The sequence below is a fragment of the Podarcis gaigeae genome, assembly GCF_964106915.1.
Source record: "Podarcis gaigeae genome assembly, chromosome: 10".
Taxonomy (NCBI): domain Eukaryota; kingdom Metazoa; phylum Chordata; class Lepidosauria; order Squamata; family Lacertidae; genus Podarcis; species Podarcis gaigeae.
In genome coordinates this window covers 17630250-17649930 of record NC_139686.1, presented here as the reverse complement: position 1 = coordinate 17649930, position 19681 = coordinate 17630250, and the positions used below count along the sequence as shown (strand labels likewise).

General features: G+C 40.3%; 2 protein-coding genes and 1 long non-coding RNA gene across 17 annotated transcripts in view; 2 read left to right on the top strand and 1 right to left on the bottom strand.

The window, feature by feature from the left end:
- LOC310826186 (tigger transposable element-derived protein 1-like) overlaps window positions 1-19681 on the top strand; it is a 1677490-nt gene that overhangs the window by 495071 nt on the left and 1162738 nt on the right. The window lies entirely within an intron of this gene.
- The window catches only part of LOC310826291, a 99941-nt gene that overhangs the window by 36479 nt on the left and 43781 nt on the right, over window positions 1-19681 (bottom strand). For 2 of the 7 annotated variants that reach the window (XR_014555689.1, XR_014555690.1), the window contains one exon: window positions 13321-15535. The exons of the other annotated variants lie outside the window; for them this stretch is intronic. This is a non-coding gene — a long non-coding RNA (uncharacterized lncRNA). Of the gene's footprint in view, window positions 1-13320; window positions 15536-19681 lie in introns of those variants that run through there. 7 annotated transcript variants of the gene reach the window in all.
- The window catches only part of CACNA1C (calcium voltage-gated channel subunit alpha1 C), a gene marked incomplete at its 5' end in the record, with an annotated part of 442620 nt that overhangs the window by 396890 nt on the left and 26049 nt on the right, over window positions 1-19681 (top strand). For all 9 annotated transcript variants that reach the window (XM_083699782.1, XM_083699784.1, XM_083699786.1 and 6 more), the window contains 3 exons: window positions 9284-9316; window positions 12863-12991; window positions 16353-16418. In XM_083699782.1, coding sequence (XP_083555908.1) covers window positions 9284-9316; window positions 12863-12991; window positions 16353-16418 — 228 coding nt within the window. The remainder of the gene's footprint in view (window positions 1-9283; window positions 9317-12862; window positions 12992-16352; window positions 16419-19681) is intronic.

Here is a 19681-nt window from a genome sequence, read left to right as displayed (position 1 = left end):
TAGCACTGGTTAATAAGATCCTGAATACAGTAATTCAGTTTTTACCTATCATGGCTAATGGCCTTCAGAAGAAACCTGGTCTATGTTTCAGTTATCTCCCATTCTGATTACTGCAGTCATATTTCAGCTAGTCTTTCATTGTCTCACCTTGGTACACTTCCATTCATCCAGCATGCTCTTCTCTGAAACAAATCCACCCTTTGTCCCGTATGCCCCTTATGCCTGGAACTGCCTCCCAGAATGCCTCTATTATATCTCCTCCCATATTTCCTTCAGGCCGCTCATCAAATTAATATTTTTCTCTGAAGCAACCCCTTACTCTCCATATACTATTATAATTAAGCTGAAGTATGTATAATTGAAAGAATGGCATATACTTTTCCTCTTAGTTTTACTTCTGTTTCCCTCTTCTCACACTGTTGTTTCTCTTGTATCTGTTTTCAGATTTTAAGCCCCTTAGGCCAAGGATTTGTCAAATATATTTTTTGTTATATGCCATGCACATATAAGCAATTATAATGGCTATGAATTTACCAGTCCTCCATGAATTTATCTAACCCTCTTCTGAAGCTATATAAACTAAAGGCCATTGTTTTATGATGAACAATCATCATCATTAGTTAACTATGTGGTTTTCTCTGTTTTTAACCTATTGCCAGAAAACTGAACTACATGACTCTGGAGTCTAGTAATTTCAGAAAGAAGCATGAATATATCTTCAATCACTTGTCATATCTCCCCACTCCATTCCAGCCTGCTTAGATATGTTTGTTGAAATGGGGTGATCAGAGCAGCACATTGTATTCTTAAGTGGAAATACAATAAGGTTTCTATAATGGCATTGTGATACCTGCTATTTTATTTTCATCTCTTTAGTAATAATTCCTAATCATGATTTTTCCTTAAGTGAATTTTCTACTATGGTCTCAAGAGATCTTTTCACCTCATCAAAACTCAAGGTATGAATGATTTCATTACTGCTTGTAATATGTGATTCTTTCTGTTGAGTGATAGGCCAAGCTTTTCATAAGCGTCTGCAAAGATATTTAGGATGATCCAAAAAACCAAAGTGCTGCACCACCAAGTACAAAATAACCCATTTGCAGCGCCACAAATCCAACTCAATGGTGTAACGTTGGAAAATGTCAATCCTCCTACCTAGGCAGTTATCTTTCCACAAGGGCCAACATTGATGCTGAAATCCAGCATCGCCTGAGCTCTGCGAGTGTGGCTTTCTCCTGATTGAAGTGCAGAGTGTTTGAGGACCGAGACATTCACAGGGAAACCAAAATGCTTGTTTACAAAGCTATTGTACTAGAAAGAAAGAAAGAAAGAAAGAAAGAAAGAAAGAAAGAAAGAAAGAAAGATTCTTTCTAGGAAATTCTATGCAGATATCAGAGTCAAGTATTACTACACAAAGGGGGTATTATATTCCATTAGTATTTCTGTGCTATGTGTATGCTGCCCTCAAAAACATTCCCAACTATTAACAAGTAATTACCAGGTCAATTAAGATAGTAGGCTTAAATTCTTAAACAATGGAAGGTAGCTACTTGAAATAAAAGCAGTATCTTCTAATAAGTTAAAGTCCTGCTACTACACGCTTCCCATCACCAAATACTCGTCCCTGACCACATGTCAAGAAATGGACATATCTCTCAACACCATAACTCTGCAATCCAAGGATGGTTGGGCAATATCAACATTGTCATTTATCAGCAGCTAAATACTGATATATCACGATGTCTGGAATGTATCTCGGCTGCTTCTTCCTCCCCAATAACCCAAATCAACAGGGCTGGCCCAAGACATTTTGGTACCTCAAAAATGGCACTACCACCCCAAGTTGTAAGTAGTAAGTGAAGATCTACATTGCAAACAGTGTCAGAGGATCAAATCAACCTGATGGTTGATGTGGGAAGTAAAGGCCGTCACAGGGGAGAAAGCGACCAACTCTGGGCTGGTGGAGCCCAGGAGAGGCCAGAAGGCAGCCCCTGCCATTTCCTCCCTAGGGATGGGAGAAGACCAGCAGTGCCTATTTGCTGAGTGTTCACAGTGGAGGCAGAATTGAGGCAGAGGGCTGCTGAGGAGGCAGCAGGACCAGCTGCCAAGGAATACACCACAGCTGTCGCTGCCACCACAGAAGCAACAGCAGGTGGCGATGCATTCCTGTGAGGCTGGATTTGCTCCCACTGTGGCACCTGCCTGAGGCAGTTGCCTCACTCTGCTTCATGGGTGGACTAGCCCTGCAAATCAGTATGTGACATTGTTGGAAATCATTTGCATAAACAAATTAAAGTATTTGACTTTTCATTATAATTGCCAGCACTTGGAATGGTAAGATTCACTGTAAATATATGGTAGTTCATATACTCAAATGATGTTTGAAATCATTCATTCCATGTCCATTTCTGTGAATTTTAGGAAGTTTTAAAAACAACAACTGCCGAACTACTTAGCATTATTCCTATGTGCAGTGGTTTTTTTCAGCTGGAGCACGCCAGAGCACAGTTCCAGCACCTCTCAGGTGGGCTGGCGCTGTTTCTCCCCTTTACATACTTCTGAGAAGCCCAAAACGAACATTTCAAGTCAAAACAGAAGCTGGCCAGCATGTGCAAGTCTATACTTTGTTTTAGATCTATGACTCCACCTAGCTCCTGGTGAATTCTGGCACCTGTTTTTCTTGTGCAGCTTCCTAAAATGCATAGAAATGAACATATGGCATTCAACAAACCTGTACTCAGAGTAGACCAACTGAAATTAATGGACCTAGTGCAGCCATGTTTCTTAATTTCAATGGGTGTCCTCTATGTTAGTTGAATACCACTCATAGAGTGGATTGTTTCAAACCTAATTGTGTGTATAGGTATATATGGATTCATGGTCAAAATAGCATGAGAAATGTTACTTTATGAGTGTTTTGATGTTTGTATAATATGTGGAATCCACACACCCCTACCTCAATGAGGACCCGTGCATGGAAACAAGTACTTAGCAAACAGCCCCTGACAACTACAACATGTCATCCAGAGGGCTGATCATCACTGCCAATCAGAACAAAAAGGGGAAACAAGGCACAGGATTCATCCCTTCTCCTCTTCCGAGATCAGGGCTGTTGGTAGAATCCTAATCCAGGCTGTTGCATACACATACAGTTAGACTGGAGCTCTTGTACATATGACCAACCTATTACATACTACATTGTCTGCTATAACTAGAGAACTATCTGTTCTAATAAAAAGGGTTTAATTAGGCATTGCTAATGACAGAAATAACATTTTAGCTTACTGCAAATATAACCCCCTGGAATTGGTTGTATGTCAAGGCCAATCCTCATGTCAAATTTAAATGGTGAACTATTGACAGACTTGCATTCACAGTGCAGTGGGCACATTTGATTCCTTGAGCATTTATACTGGTATGTTTGCTGTTATTCATCTTTCATGCCATTTTTTATTGTGTTTATTTCTTGGCCTTTATTTGTTTATTTTTCTCTATCTCCTCCCTTAACTTTAGGGATTCTGCTCTTCTTCCTCTATAAATAGCAATTCACAGTCAAGATCCGTCCAGTAATCTTGACTAATACTGCAAATATATACCATTTACATGGAGATAGTGTTTTAAGCCATTTTGATTCTGATGTATCTTTTTGCTGAAATTGCAAGGCACAGCTTTACATCCATTTATCAGACTTTAATTAAGAACATAAGAGTTTTCTGGATCAAGCCAATGGCCCATTTAGGCCAGCATTCTTTTCTCCCCCATGGCCAACCCACAAGCAGAACCTGAGCACAAGAGCACCCTCCCCTCCTGTGGTTTCTAGCAACTGATTACTGCTTCCAACCATGAAGGCTTCCAACCATGGAAGCAGAGCTAGTAGCCACTGGTAATCCTATCCTTCATGGATTTGTCCAGTCTCCCTTTAAAGCTATCCAAGTTGATGCTCATCACTACCTCCTGTGGTAGTGAGTTCCATAGTTTAACTATGCACTGCATGAATCTTCCAATATTCAGTTTCACTGGATGTTCATGAGTTCTGGTATTATGAGAAGTGGAGAAAAAAACACTTCTCTATCCACTTTCTCCATGCCATGCCTATTTTTATAAACTTCCATCATGTCACCTCTTACTCACCTTTTCTCTGAACTAAAAGTCTCAAATGCTGCAACCTTTCCTCATAGGGGAGATCTCCATTCCCCTTGATCATATTGGTTGCCCACTGCTGAACTTTCTCCAACTCTATAATATCCTTTTTTGGTGAGGAGACCACTACTGTACACAAAATTCCAAATGGGATTGCATCATAGATATGTATACCTTAGGATGTTAGACGTTTAATTCTGAATTCTCTTCCTAATGATCCCTGGCATGGAGTTTCCTTTTTTCACAGTTGCCACACATTGGGTCAACCTCTTCATCAAGCTATCCACTTGGATGCTTGGATGTGGAATTAATATTTATTTTGTGCTGCCATGCATCACTTTACATTTGTTTACATTGAATTGCATTTGTCATTTTGCCTCCTATTCACTCAGTTTGGAAAGGTCTTTTTGGAGCTCTTCATAATCTCTTTTTGTTTGAATGACCCTGAATAATTTTTTAGCATCAGGTCTGCTCACTCTTAACTCTAGATTATTTATGCACAAGTTAAAAAGTGCATGTCCCAGTACAGATCCTCGGAGAACATCTTCTACATCTTTCTATTCAGAGAACTATCCATTTATTATTCTCTGTTCCCTACAACTTAACCAATTTCTAATCTGCATAAGGACCTCTCCTCTTATTACATATTACTTATTACTTAGGAGTCAGAAAGTTTTTTGAAACTCCATCACTATACTACATCAACCAGATCACCTCAATCTATATGCTTGCTGGCATATTCTGCCTTGTGGATCTTTTGGCTACATAAGGATCCACACTCAACTTTGAATTTTGGAAATAGAATGAATGTTGATATAATATTCCTATTCTGTTGGTTCTTGTGGTTCGAGGACCCGACCCCCGCAATGTCGAATGAATACACAAGGACACGTGATATTAGGTTAATGGGCAAGAAAAGGCCACAACTTTATTGATTACAGCAGTGAAAAGGTATTGGCTTGGGCATTGGATGTCTAAAACAAGGAGGGTTTATTCACCAGTAGGTGGAGCCTGTTGATGCTAATTCAACTATAGGCTCTCCCCTGATGTCACCGAGGGTCGTGCCATGGCCTCCCGCCAAGCAGGCATCGGACAGAATACACGACCGCCACATTCCTTTAATACCCAAAAATTGAAGGCATAGGCGATGGCCACACCTAGCCCTTCGACACACCCGCGACGGGACGACGGAGAGTGAGGCCGAGGAGGGGCTGGCGCCGCAGCATTTAGGCTGCTGTAAACGCCTCCTCGGAGGCACCTGATTGGGTGCCTGCCGATGGGCGTGGGCGCCAACCAGGTGAGTGGGGGAGGCAGGGGGCTAACGCCCCCTGCTAGGGGCGGAGCTTGGGCTCCCGCCCACAACCACTCCCCTCTCTTCCAGGGAGGAGAGTCTTTCTCATCTAGAACTTATCTAGGGTTTGGTTTTTGTCCTTACTTGCATGGTTGATATAAGGACATTGCCAAAGGGCCTGTTCCATATTAAAATCGGGCAGCTGACTCCTGATGCCATGGTTAAAGAAAAGGCAAATGATAGCCCTTGAGGGATCAGAACCAGGGTTCAGCTCTTAACAAGTATATGACACAAAAATCTGACTCAGCATTAGAATTTAAGACATAAGGCAGGTGTTTTTGCAGCTGGTTTACCTGTGCAGGTAACTTCTTGTTTAAGTGGTATTGAATGCACAGCTAAACGCAGAAGTCCCATAGGTTAATAATTCTTTTTCTGTGACTTCACACTGAGTGCCCTCTTCCTATGATACACCGCTCGCACAAATAAGATGGCTACAATAGTGTCAGCACTGACTGTTAGATACATAATCAGAACTCCAGACATAATCATGATTAGGGCCTCTACAAGTGTAGCATCATAATTAAACCTAGAGAGTCAAGACACTGATGGTCAACTGGCTCCAGGAAGACTTAGTGTTTCTGGACTTACAGCATCTAGAGTTTAAGAATCAAAATTCACAATAGTTACAAAGGCTATAGAAAAAAGTCTGAAAGCAACAAGAGGAAGCAGAACTGAAACAGGGAACAAGATACCTTTTAGCCCAAAACCATGTTGGATATATGTATGCCTGATGAGAAACTACCCTCCCATCAAACCTATGTCCTGGGGTAATCAATAAAATAAGGTACAAATTATATACCACTTTCTAATAACTGACTTCCAGAAAAAGTAACACCTGGATCAGGCTGGGACCTAGAATGGGATGGTGGGTTTCCATTTGTTTTTATTCTGGATTGAAGCTTGTCACATCCACACCATACATTAAAAGCACATGCTCTCCCCCCCCCCCCCATAAAAACCTAGGAGTTATGGTTTACATCCTACAGAGTTACAATTCCTAGCACTCTAATAAACTGCAGTTCCCAGGATTTGGGAGGAAGAGTGATGTAATTTGAATGTATGGTGTGGATGTGATCCACAGTGAGATTCTAACCAGAGAACTGAAATTATATATTTGCAGCAGCAGTGGTAGGTGCTGAAGGTTAGGTGACCATGGTGTTTATCTCCAACCAGGAGAAAATGCAATAACCTACAAATTAATTGGTGGAAATTACTATGCTTGACAAATGGGTCTCCTGAGATCAGTGCTTGAATTCCAGCCTTGACAATATCAGATATGTTTATGTTTGCAAACATTTCAGGAAATGGCCTCATTGACTTTTCTCCTGTACACTTGAACTGATGTCTGTCATATTGTGTTCTGTCAGAGGCAAGGATATTGGTCAGCATGAACCTCAAGTGAAGGTATTTTCACTTATAAGTCCAACTTCAACACTCTCATCAGCAGATGCACAATGTGCAGCCTTTCAATATACCGGTATTATACTACTGTACTTATTAGTGCTAAGGAATCCTTAACAATTTTCACAAATTCATTCTGTTCACTATAAAAGATGGCTGGTACAGTTTTGAGATATTACTTTTATCTATTCATGCCCCATTGCGGGGAGGACACAATTTTGTACTACTTGTATAATACAGAAAAACTTTGAGATGTGCATTTTGCAGATCATACACAGAAGAACTCGTGTGATTGATTCTTCAGGCATTATGAATATATGATAGATGGAAAGGTTTGTTCTCCCTTTCTTGACATGAATGTAATGAACTTAATATTACAAATAAAATAGCAAATATCACAATGCCTTTATAGAGATCTGAGGTGCATCCCCATTTAGGATACTAAACATTTGCAACTGTTGTCTCATCACAAAAAATATGTGAAGAAACGGAAGATGCACAAAAGGATTTGAAGAGGTGGTAATGGTATGAATGTTTTGTTTTTTAAAGGATCAGACAAATTAATGGAGGATAAATTTAACAATGGCAATTAGCAATGATAATTTCAGAGGCAATATACTTTTTACTACCAGATGCTAGAGGCAAACAGCAGGAATGGCTACAATCACCATGCCTTACTTGTGAATTTCCCAGACACTTCTGACTGGCATATATTCTGAATTTCAGTATTTTTCTAGTTATGCATGGTATTGCTAAAATGTATTACATCATCCTGTTTAATTTTAGAAACTAGAAGAAAATACTGAAATTCAGAATACACACACACACAATAAATGCTATGAAGTTATGAAAAATAAAGTTAAATAAAATATTAGCAATAATGGTCAAAGGACATACATATCAGAAAGAGAAAAAGATATGAAAAAGTGTGTTATAACAATATTTTAATAATCTTAAAACTTTTGCTGAAATCATAAGCTGCTAGAAGCAGAATCCAAGAAACAGATACCTATCACTAATTGAGGTAATTTTTTCAAAGTTCAGCACATCCCCTCCCCTTTTCAAAAAAGTAGAAATAATTTACTTGTATGGTGTATGCTTTAACCATAAATGCAATGTCTGTTTAAAATAGTACACAATGCAAACGTGTGAAATAGTCTTTGAGTTTTCCTTATAGCATGAACAGCCTGTAAGAATTCCAGAATGCAGTCAGCAGTAACACAAGAGCCAATGCCCTTGCATGGCATATGCTGTAATGCAATTGAGGGAAAATGGATTTGGAATAGTGCTTTTGCAAGTGTGGCTGAAACATGGATCATATCAGCCACAAACCAGATGCCATAAATGTATTTGTGGCTTCCCTGCAATTCACTACTTGGTTAATGTCAGTAGCCAGTATTGAGCTGATGGAGATCTGGTCAGGAAGTAGTATGATAAAATTAATTTGTTTTTTTACCACCCTGTATCTGCATTGGATTAGCATTCCATCAGCAGAAAACAGCTGCTATATATAAATGTCTACTTTCAGTTTTAGCATTTGGTTAAAGCATGCAAAGGATTGACTCGCGGTACAGCCAGACTTATAAAAACATCTGGTTAAATTTCTGTCTCTGTGTTTCTGAAGCAGAACCAGACTCAACAGCATGCATAGAACTTCAGGTTCCATTCCTAGTGTCTCAAATTAAATATTTAATAAGCACTAGTTCAGAAAAGACCTGGCTGAGGCCATGGGAGTGCCTAAAAGACAGAGCAGAAGCAATTCTACCTTTGGCTGGTCACTGGCCTGTCTGTTTAAGACATTTCCATTGTTTCCCTAAAAGTCTGTTTAAATGTATACTTTCTTGTTGCAGCATGGTTTAAGATGTTAACCAACTCTTTTTAGTACTGGAAATACCAGTACTGAATATGAACTCAGTAATAAAGAATAATTTAAAAAGTTGCAATCCTAGCTGTGGGATACTGAGGAGAAAAATGGTGCCACTTACTCTAGAGTAGTATTATTTATATTACTGAACTATTCCAAGTAAATAATTCCAGACTTGCAGTCTGAAGCTACCAGACCTCTTCTCAGTAGATCACAACTTTTTTTTCTATTGGTCTATAAGCCAACTGATGCAGATTCATACCCTCCATACATTTGGTATGAAAGTGCATTTTGTTGCATTGGCAGGGGTGGGGGCATAATTTCCTTCACCCAGGTTGAATTGGATCCATTACATTCTAGAAAATCAGCATAGTCTCTCTATTGTGCCGTCCTATCTCCCCCTCCCCATTACTCTCCTCCATTGCTGTGGTGTTCTGTTATTCCTGTGTTATCCAAGACATAGCCTATTGGGCCTCTTCGCTGGAGACTTATTACAGTTTATCTCTGTCTGCCTTTCTTTAAAGCCAGCTGAACATACCCAATGCTCTTCCTCTATGGTAAGATCTAACAGAACCCTGCCCCCCTCCCCAGCTGCTTCTGTGACACACTTCTTAATCTCCTAATACACTCCCTATTCTCTCTACCCTGACCATCTAGGTTTCTGTCTCAAAGCTTAGCCTAGTTATCTCTGCATGAAGCCACCATGTTGTGTTTCTGTTTGTTGAGTCTGGTGTTCACATGAGCTGTTGATTATGCTGCACATGATGTGTATTTATTGGGCATCCTTGAGCTTTCATTTAGTCAAGTTAACTGTTGTCCGACGTTCTAATGAATAATTACCAAGAGAGAATTGGAATCCTTTTCAGATTTTCTGTTTGTTAAGTCATGAGCTCTTTGATGCAATGGAATTGATTTGCAAAATGAATTGAAACTATGAACAAGGTCCACATTGTTATTTTTGTGTGTGAAAATTACCTATACAATGAACAAATAGCACAAATAGAATAAGGTGTGGCAAAGAGAAAGGCACTGTGCATTTGCTCTAGAGTCCAGTCCTGAGTGCCTGATAACATTCTTCAAGCATCTAACCTATCCAGGCTTGAAGTCATTCAGCAACAACCCTCTAGCTCCTGTCATGTAGCCCTGTCCCTGCTATCCACGGAAACACCGTTTACCTTCCCGCCGGAGCAGTACCTATTTACTTGCAGTTCGTGCTTTCGAACTGCTAGGCTGGCAGGAGCAGGGACCAAGCAACGGGAGCTCATCCTGTTGCAGGGATTCGAACCGCCGACCTTCTGATTGGCAAGCCTAGGCTCTGTGGTTTAACCCACAGCACCACCATTGGCATAAATTTCCTCACTTCTTGGTGAAGCTGGGAATAATGGGACTTTGAGGAAGGGATTGGTAACTCTTAAGAAATAATGGAATTCCTTCCTTCTCTCAGTCCAAATTTCATAATGCTCATTGGGTTTACTCCACAAATACAGAGTCTTTCCCCTTGGCCTCTATTTTCTTAATTCTGCAAGTAGAATATGTTGAGCAAAACAAGCCAACAGTGTTGTTTAGGGCACCCCCTTGGAATCTCAGCTGAATTGTCTGCCCTTGAACAACAAATATTCCCCTCTCCCACTGGCTGTAACAGAAGTGTTTTCATGCAGAATCAACTCTAGAAAGTGTCAAAACTAACTACTGTTATGCAGGCCACAAGCCTACTGAAAACAAATGCTGTCAAGGCCAAATGGACTTGACAGTAAAGCATGAATTATGGTTATAGCATCTTAACAATACCTTATTTTAATAGAAAAGGTTGCAGGTATTTTATGTAAACTAAATTATTCAAAGAGAGAACTTTGTTCTATGTCTTGGGTGTGGGTGTACACACACACACACACACACACACACCCCAAAAGTGCTAATTTTGAGCTCTTAACAGGAAATCAAAGGGGTCTGTTCTCTCCTGGTATACACAGTGGTGAGTAAGATCAGATTGGGGTGTGTGTGTTTTTTGGGGGTGATCTGCACTGTTTCCTGGTTATGTACTTCTTCATTATTTGGCATCAAATTCTTCGCTCTGCAGCAGTGGAAGAGAATGTGGGCACAATATGTACTCAGAAGGGGAAATGTTATTTCCTCCCACAGCATCAGGCTGTGCTTCCACAGCACATCTAGTAGAAGAGCAGAAGAGTTTCTTAGGGCACTAAAGGAAACAACCCTTTGTTGTTCTACTTAGCATGGTTTGGGAGCTTCGTTTCCCACCACACCCACCAGCAGTCTGCCTGGCAGGGAGTCTTCTCACAAAAGCCAAGGCAAACTAGTTGATCCCACTTGTTCAGGAAACTCTTGCCTTGGCATAACATAAGTGCAAAACAAGGAATGTTCAAGCTAGTCACATTCCCCTTGGGGAATTGGGTGGGGGAGATGAATACTGAGGGATAAGGCAGGAGCTGTGAGAACAGAAAAGGCCAGTTGGGGGGGGGGGAATATCTAATTTAAACTCTAGGGACTGTTAAACAGTAGCAGTCAGGCTAAATAACTGCTTTATCAGAGCAAGGCATAGGCTATGGGAAATACCTAGGGGTCATGAGAAATATAACTGAGAACAGTGAGAACAGTGAGCATGTAGTACAAAGCTATTTTTTTAAAAAATCAAGAAGTGGGAAGATCATCAGATCCTGAAGAAATCATTCTAGCTTAGCTTGGTTTTGCAGGCCTATTTGAAAGGTTTTCCCCATTCAGAAGGAAACTTTGGAATTGCTGTTGTTCCTCAAATAACATGAATTAAGTATATATTGGGTAAAGTTTCAGTAAACCTTGGCATCTTTAAGGTTAACATTTTTCCTGCAGAGGAGAAAATTCATGGGAAAACACATGTGGATATTATATTGCTTTCCAGTATAATTCATGCATCTGCTCTCATGAGTATTTCTTCAAGGAATATAAATTTCATCAGAATTGACCATTAAACCCCTCATCTCAACTTAGCACTGTCTGCATCTTGCTATTTTGCTGTTGCTTACAACTGAAGACTGATCAGCTACCTCCTTTTTTGGTGGGCTGCTTTCTTCTCCTACTTCTTCCATGGGGTCTGTCACAAGGGAAGCAAAGTAAAGCACACTGTTCTGCAGATGTTGTGCCGACTGGGCCGTAGCAATTAGGTTTCCGTTAACTGCATGCTCAGCTCCAAGCTTCATAAATATCCTTCAGTGAGCATGAAAAAGTCCTTGCGGAAACCTGAAGAGGCATCTCTGTATGCTGGCCAAAGAATGTTCCCACAAGACCAGGTGGTCTTCAGATAGCCATTTTTCTTTCTTCTGGCCAAGTGGAACAGAACACTAATGAGGAGCAAAGGCCATGGCTGTGTATGCACCCATTTAAATCAGTGAGAAAATTGAACATAGGTTGAACATGAGTGCTCAGGAGAGCCACAGGGCATGCACCACAAGGCGGGTTGGTTATATATTCAAGCTAGATCATCAAAGTAGCAGACTGGAGCAGTCTGAACAGCAAGCAGGACATAAGGAGACAGTTTCTGTAGTGTCCTCCTGTGCTGAGTAATACTTATTGCCTGTGGCATGAAGTACTTTGTTTCCATTTCCTCCTGCTTGTCACCATGACCAAGCAGCAGGAAGTTGTGAGCAAAATGGAGGTCTTGCCAGTTACACCTGTTGATCAAATTACATATGGGGCAGTTTCTCAATCCATACAAATCCAAAACAAAATAGCTTTCTTGTCTCACAGGTTATGATTTCTCAACCAAAGGAATAGTAGAAACTATGCCTTACACTACCAGCAAGGCCCTTGAAAAATATTTATTGTTAAAATTGGGGTGTGTGAGAGAGATTTTGGATAATGCCACTGAAGAACCATGGGGAACTGTTGAGGAATGAGGAAGAAAAAAATAGGCTAACAATTTGGTCCTAGAAGACAGATTATATATCTGCATTCATCTGTCTGAACTTCTGGGACTAGTGAAAGATTAGAGGTCTATAAGGCAGGGGAACAGTGCAGTGAGCTCTTCCTGTGAAGTAGCATTTTCTGTGGCCCAGGGTCTGTGTTCCTCATCTTCTGTTGTAACTACTGCCCTCTGTGCCAATGGGTTCCAGAACGCAGAGGAAAACTCTCGCATCTCAATCACCTTTTTCCGACTCTTCCGCGTGATGCGTCTGGTGAAGCTCTTGAGCCGAGGCGAGGGCATCCGCACACTGCTATGGACCTTCATCAAGTCCTTCCAGGTAATTCTTTATTTCTTCTTCTATGCCTTTGCCTTGGGACAATACTGATGTGTTTGCCACCTCTACATTGCACATTTTTATATAGATCAGCAATGATCCCTGAATGGATAGTTTTTTCCAGTCACAGGTCTCCCAGCATTAGGGTGAATGTGATGAGGCAGGATGAGGTAAAGGATTTCAAAATCTAAACCCAGATCTGTAAACCATGTGGAGGTGTGGAATTGTTTAGTAAACTAGCTGATTTTTATGTTTCATAAACTCCCCTTAGTGCAGTTTCCAGAGGGGTAACCATGTTAGTGTGTTGCAAGAAAAACACCCAAGTCTTGTCACATCTTTAAAGTTAACACATTTATTATGACATAATATATTTATTAGTGGCTAAGGTGCCACAAGACCTTCTTTCCTCAATGCTGAGTTTTAAGTTAATACTGGACATTGAATTGGGATTGTTGGATCCTCCTCTGATAAACATGCTAAGGCAAAATGATTGATATAGTCATATTTTCCCAAGGTAGTTCACAGCCCTAGTTTGTATTTTTTTATTTTATATTGAAAGTACAGTGTTATACTTTGTCCCATCAGGTCAGTCTGCAAACAAGCACTATCTTTTTTCACTGATGATTTATGCATCTGTGGTCACAACCAGAAATTTGGCTTTGTCCAGTAATGGCAACAGTTCCAACCCCTATTCATGCTTTGGGCATGAGCTGATGTATCTTAATAACAGACACCAGTACTAAATCCATGGCAATGGTCACAAGACAATGTGAGCTCACACAATTTGTTGTTGGCATCTGTCTGTCTCGAGAGACAATGGAGTGTGCCTCCGAGGGGAGAATCACAGTGTCTGCTGTGGCTGCAGAGACCAGCAACTTGTAACTACTGCCTCCTGCATTGTTTTTGCTGTGTTAGCAGCACCAAAATTAACTCCCCAGGGCACAGGCCTGTGCAGTATATATAGAGGTCCTGGGCTGCCCAGATTATAAGAACCCCCCCCCCCCCGGCCTTGCTGATGTGATCCAAAGGAAAGCAGAGCAGTACATTTGGCATCAGCTTGGCTGCAGGAGCTGCTAGAAGCAAGTGTACAAGACTCCATCCTACCATCTTAGTGTCTCCACTCTGGATTTGTCTGTAGGGTTTACTTCTTAGCCTTTTCTTCCCCCAAAGATGTCCCTCAAGGCTCAGGTATGGATTTTTCATCGGGGTTTACTCCCGAAGCCTTTCTCACAAATAAACGCCTCAAGGCAGTGGAGGTTTAGGATCAGTTTTCCTTCTCTTAGATGGACTACCTTTCGGGCTGACGAGCCCCATGAGCTAAGCAGAAATAACCCATGGGTGTCAACAAGCACCATTTTTAAAAAATGCATTTTAAAAAATTATTATCAGCAAGTTTACAGCCAAGGAGTTTCCTGACAGAACTTTAAAAACAGGCCCCAAACAAAGGACATAGCTCTGTCCTTCTGTAGTCTGTCAATATCAGTTATATTTCTCAGCACAACAAATTGCTCCATCTCTCATTCCCTTCACATCTTTATTAACACTGTGCCTCTCACTGAGTCACTCTTTGGTTCTTAGTTCTGTCTTCCATGATCCTTTATAATTTACCCATATGGACAGTATCATAAACAAGTAGAAAGTCAGTTGTCAACGAGAGCAAGAATTGCGTGCTTAGAGGTTATTCAGACAAACATAACAAGAGTGTTAATTTTTTGGAGTCAATAAATGACAGAAAATGGAAATTTACAAAACATGTACACTGCAAATGGATCCCAAAAAGGAATGAATTCCATTGTCATTGTGATTTCAGCAATATTTTCCAGTGTTTCAAAAAGATGTCCACGAAGTCTAACAAAATTCTACTCTGCACAGGAACATACATGCTGACAGTGCTAAATAGTTACTAAATATAAGAACAACAATATTCATTGAAACCCAACGTCATTACGGTACTTATTAGATGAATTAAGACACCCTATTTTCCTCATAGTTGCATAAAAAAGTAATGAATGACCTTGTTTCAAAAATGCTTTATCACCATATTTCTCCATAGAATAATTTAAAAACATTCACCCCAACTTCCACTAACAAACAGGAAACAATACTTGGAATTAAATTACTTATGAAGCTTATAAAAGCAGTGGCAGAAATACTTAATTTTAAAGTAGGGAAGAGTAGTTTATGCTGATAGATGTTGTCGAATATTGGTTATTGCACAGAAAAATGTAACTTTAAAAAAAAAAATCCACAAGATACATTATACACCTGCTTGCATTGAGATGATGGTAACGTATTTACTATACCCAAGATAAAAGGAAATACTGGGCATTAGCCAATGTTTGCTTATGTTCAACTGCAGTACTACAGATAATGTTTGCTGAAAGCAAGACCCACTTCACACATTTTTTCTGACACAAATATTAATAATAATTTCAGAAAAATGAATGTGCAGTGCAAGACTTATTGACAATATAATTATGGTTCTATGTGTTGATAGCAAGTTTAGTCAAAGATCAGGCAAAGTCAAAGATGGATCAGTAGAGGCACCTAGTGGAAAAACAGACACATTACAACAATTAGTTGTTCTTGCAGTGATTTTGCATAATACTGTACATGCATTGAAAAAAATTAGATGCACAAGTGCATCCATGTTTCCACTTTCTGCCTTATATGACTTGTCACTTGTACAGCTTCAGGGATGGGGTGGACGACTATTGCTGCTGCTGTTGCTTAACATTTATAGCCTGCCATTCCTCCAAAGACTTTAAGGTACTCTACATGGTCATTCCCGCCCCCCACAACACGCACATTTATTGTTATTATTTGTCTTCCACACACATATCTCAAGGTGATATACAAAATCCCATTCAAACAAATAAATATTCTTGAAAACAACATGGAAAATAACCTCAGATAAGCTCAAAAACAATAACCAACTAGGCACACCTAAGGCAGAGACTTATTCAGCGGTGAAAGTCTGTCCTAACAACAATCTTTTGAGGTAAGCTAGTATGAGAGATATGAGACCCAAGATTATCCAGTGAATGTCATGGCTGGGCAGCAATTTGAACCTGTTTCCCCAATCCTTGTTCAACATTCCAACCATTTCAACATGGTAGGTCTCCAAGGGATATATGAATTTCCATTTGGAATGTGACAACATGTGAGGGAAACAGCAAGTATAAATGCATTTTCATGTGCTTTGCTGCACAATGAATAGGCAAAGCCAATTTGCCTTATGTCTCATCCCTTCAGGCTGTTGTAATAACATATAGGGGCTTGCTGAAGTACCCCTTTCTTCAGCAAGTCAAACTGTCTTATTAAGTGGCACACCATGATCTATTTTGGGTTTTTTCCCCTCCAGGCTCTTCCCTATGTGGCTCTTTTAATAGTGATGCTGTTTTTTATCTATGCTGTGATCGGGATGCAGGTAGGTGATTTCCTAAAATTAGTGTTTTCACATACAAAAGTATATATGGAAGTCAACAAACACTTGTAGGAAAATGATTCAATTGACCCAAAGATTTTGACAAGGTGCACAAAAATAGAGTAGCATCAAAAACTGTATCTTGAAAAAGATGTGCCAATAGGACTTTAATGTTCATATTTGTTATTTCAGTTCAAACAATTTGGTGGAGACAATGGAGAAGGGGCTTCCTGGTTCATTTTGAAGTTGTTTGGGGGTCTGGAAATGTATGGTCAAGGAAGGAGGAACAAGCCCCTACTGCTTTCTTCATTTTATTTATTATTTTTTTACAGAGGTTGTTCACCATGGGTGGGGCAACATTAGAGAAGATTAATTGCTTTCCCAGCTAATATAAATACTTAAATGAATATAGTCACGTCAAAGGATCAAATGCTTTTTGCTCAAAACCCCTGTAAAAGGATGACTTTGACCTGTGTTAAGAAGATTGCTACAGTTGCTTTGAAGTACAGGTGAAAAACCACACCAAATGCTCTTAGAATATAGTACCTGCTTTTTAGCAGTTTAATCTAAAATTTATCTAAACATTGGCATATGAATCTTAGTTGCAGTAAATCTTACATCTCTTTTGACCAGCAGCCTTATCTGAAATATCATAAGAACATAGGAGTCTGCCTTACACCAGGTCAGACTATTCAGCCACATAGCTCCATATTGCCTACAGTAACTGGCAGCTACTCTGTAAGGTTTCAGGAAGGAGACCTTCCCAGCCCTACCTGGAGATGCTGGGGAGTGAGCCTGGGACCGTCTGAACATAGGCACACCTAGGTCCTTTGTGCTCTTGGCCAGGAGCTGTATTGACGACCCACCCAGAAAAGAATCTGAGAAGCAGGTGAGATCGCTTGGACAGGAGGAACATGCTTCCTTGTGGCTGGATATTGCTTTCTGCCTGGAAGCCGCTCCAAGGATCCCTTTCCGCTCCCTCCTGCAACAGCAGCTGCATCTTTTCCTTCTGGAGATCTCTGAGGATTCCTTCTGTGGGCAAAACAGGTGCTTTTGCACCCCCAGGAGAGGCTGCTTTTGCGAACCCCTAAGTAATGCCTCTGCTTCTGCATGTAAGGGCAGATTTAGCTATCACCCTTCACCATCTGGTTTTGCACTGCCAGTCTAAAATCAATTGATGAAAGAGCTACATTGACACAATTGGTTTACAACTCATGGAACTTCAGTTTGTGTCATAATTTGGGGCTGGCATTGGGGAAGAGCATGCCACCTGTGACTTCAACAGCTGTGTAGCAGGTAGAAATTCAATAGGTTACAATTATAGGAAAAGCTTCGCCTGATAGCATTTTGTCAGTCAGACACCCTACAACTTGTGGATAGCTACTGATTTATTATTGGGCCTTCCACCCCACCCACAAAAGAGGGCACAAAATTGTGTATGAAACTCACATACACACAAAGCAAATTTTATACATATGTGTGCCTTCTTTTCCAGTGGGGGTGGAGAGCCCAATCCACAAAGTGTACTGGACCAGAAAATCCTTGGTTCAATATGGAGAAGTGGTAGTAACATGAAATCAAGTTCTTGGTATGCGTGTATGTTGCAGAGAAGAAGTGAAGCTTTAGAAACACACTTTTTCCTTCTGCTACAACGTGGTGTACCTGGCAGTGTTAATCTGTCAGTGTCAGTGGTGGTGGGTGGATTTTGCCCACACCACACCATAGTCTGTCAAACACAATATCTTAATTCCACCCATATGCATGGATAGCAGCCATTCACTTACATGGGGGGGAGGGAATAAAAAGTGTGTACTCAGGGGCGGAACTGAGGTGGGAGCTAAACTACCCCTGGGTTTGCAACTCTCCCAACAGCATTGTTTATTGCAACCCATCTTCCTCCATGCAGATTAAACCTACTCCTGTCTTGGTCATAGTATAATATAGTTGCTAATGTAAGAGACAGAACCCACAGAGCTTCCTTTTAATCTATGACAAGGCAGAAATGCACCTAATTTGTACACAATATTTAATTATCCCAGATGAGTGTTGGGACACTTTGCCTCATTCAAGATTTTAACAATCTAATTGATCTTATTATATTGCAAAACCAATATTTCTGCAAAAGGAGATATATCTGCATTAAAATGTGTATCTTTGTCACAAACAAAGTTCTTGCATTAATCTATATTTTGAATTTGCCATAATGAAGAAATAATTAGAAAAGGTTCAGGCAATTCTAACTCACATTCATATTTTAATAAATAATTAATAAATATTAGGTGCTAAGTATTTTTTATTGAGTCTCTTCTCTTTGGCGATCACTCGTAGCCGAGTAAGATTGTCTTCCACGAACACTGTCTTAACAGTGAGCTTGTATGTGACTGTGGAGGCCAATTCTGGATCCACATGTCCTTCCACAGTGGGGACATAGGTTTCCGGACAGGAGTTGATCATGGTGAAGGTTTGTCGCATGTGCCTTCCTCTTAGTTCCTTTCTCCTTTTCGCCCCGAGTTCGTGCTTCTTCAAAGTCCATGACACCTTTGGTAAAGGCTGTTCTCCAGTTGGAGCGCTCACAGGCCCAGTTATCAGTACTTATACTACATTTGTTTAGATTTGCCTTGAGAGTGTCTTTAAGCCCCTTTTGCTTTCCATTTTTGAGTTTGGAATAGAGTAGTTGCTTTGGAAGACAATAATTATATCCTCCTCAACTCTGCAAAGTCCCATTTCCTCAGCTACTCAGCTCTTGATGGGCATGAAGGGTTTTGCCAAATCCCTTGCAGTGAAAAAGCCTGGTGAGAGTTGTTTGAATCCACTTGATGCAAGAGTTCCCTTTTTAAAAAAAAAAAATGCCCTTGAGACATTACTATTGAGTCATCAGTTTGGATGCACCAGAACTGACAGTGACATGAGACTTTCCTATTTAAGGAAAGAAAGAAAGAAAGAATCTATCTTAGCTGTCTCTTCTGATACTAAGCATCACAATGCTTAAGCTTCACCAACTTATGTGACCAAGTGGAAAAACACAAATTGATTATGATGGATGACGCTGCCCAGCTGAAGGTTCAACAAGTGTGCTTAAAGGAGGAATCTTCTTTTCTGTCGTCTTCTGCATTGCAATCACTTCTACATACTGTACTTTGCTAATGAGTAAGATGAAATGCTGATTTTAGCCTAACCATTGCCCCTCATTTAGTCTGTTATATGAAGAGCTTAAAAGAACAAATGAAATATCTCATGGAAACATTGCCTCATACTCTTCTTTCCTG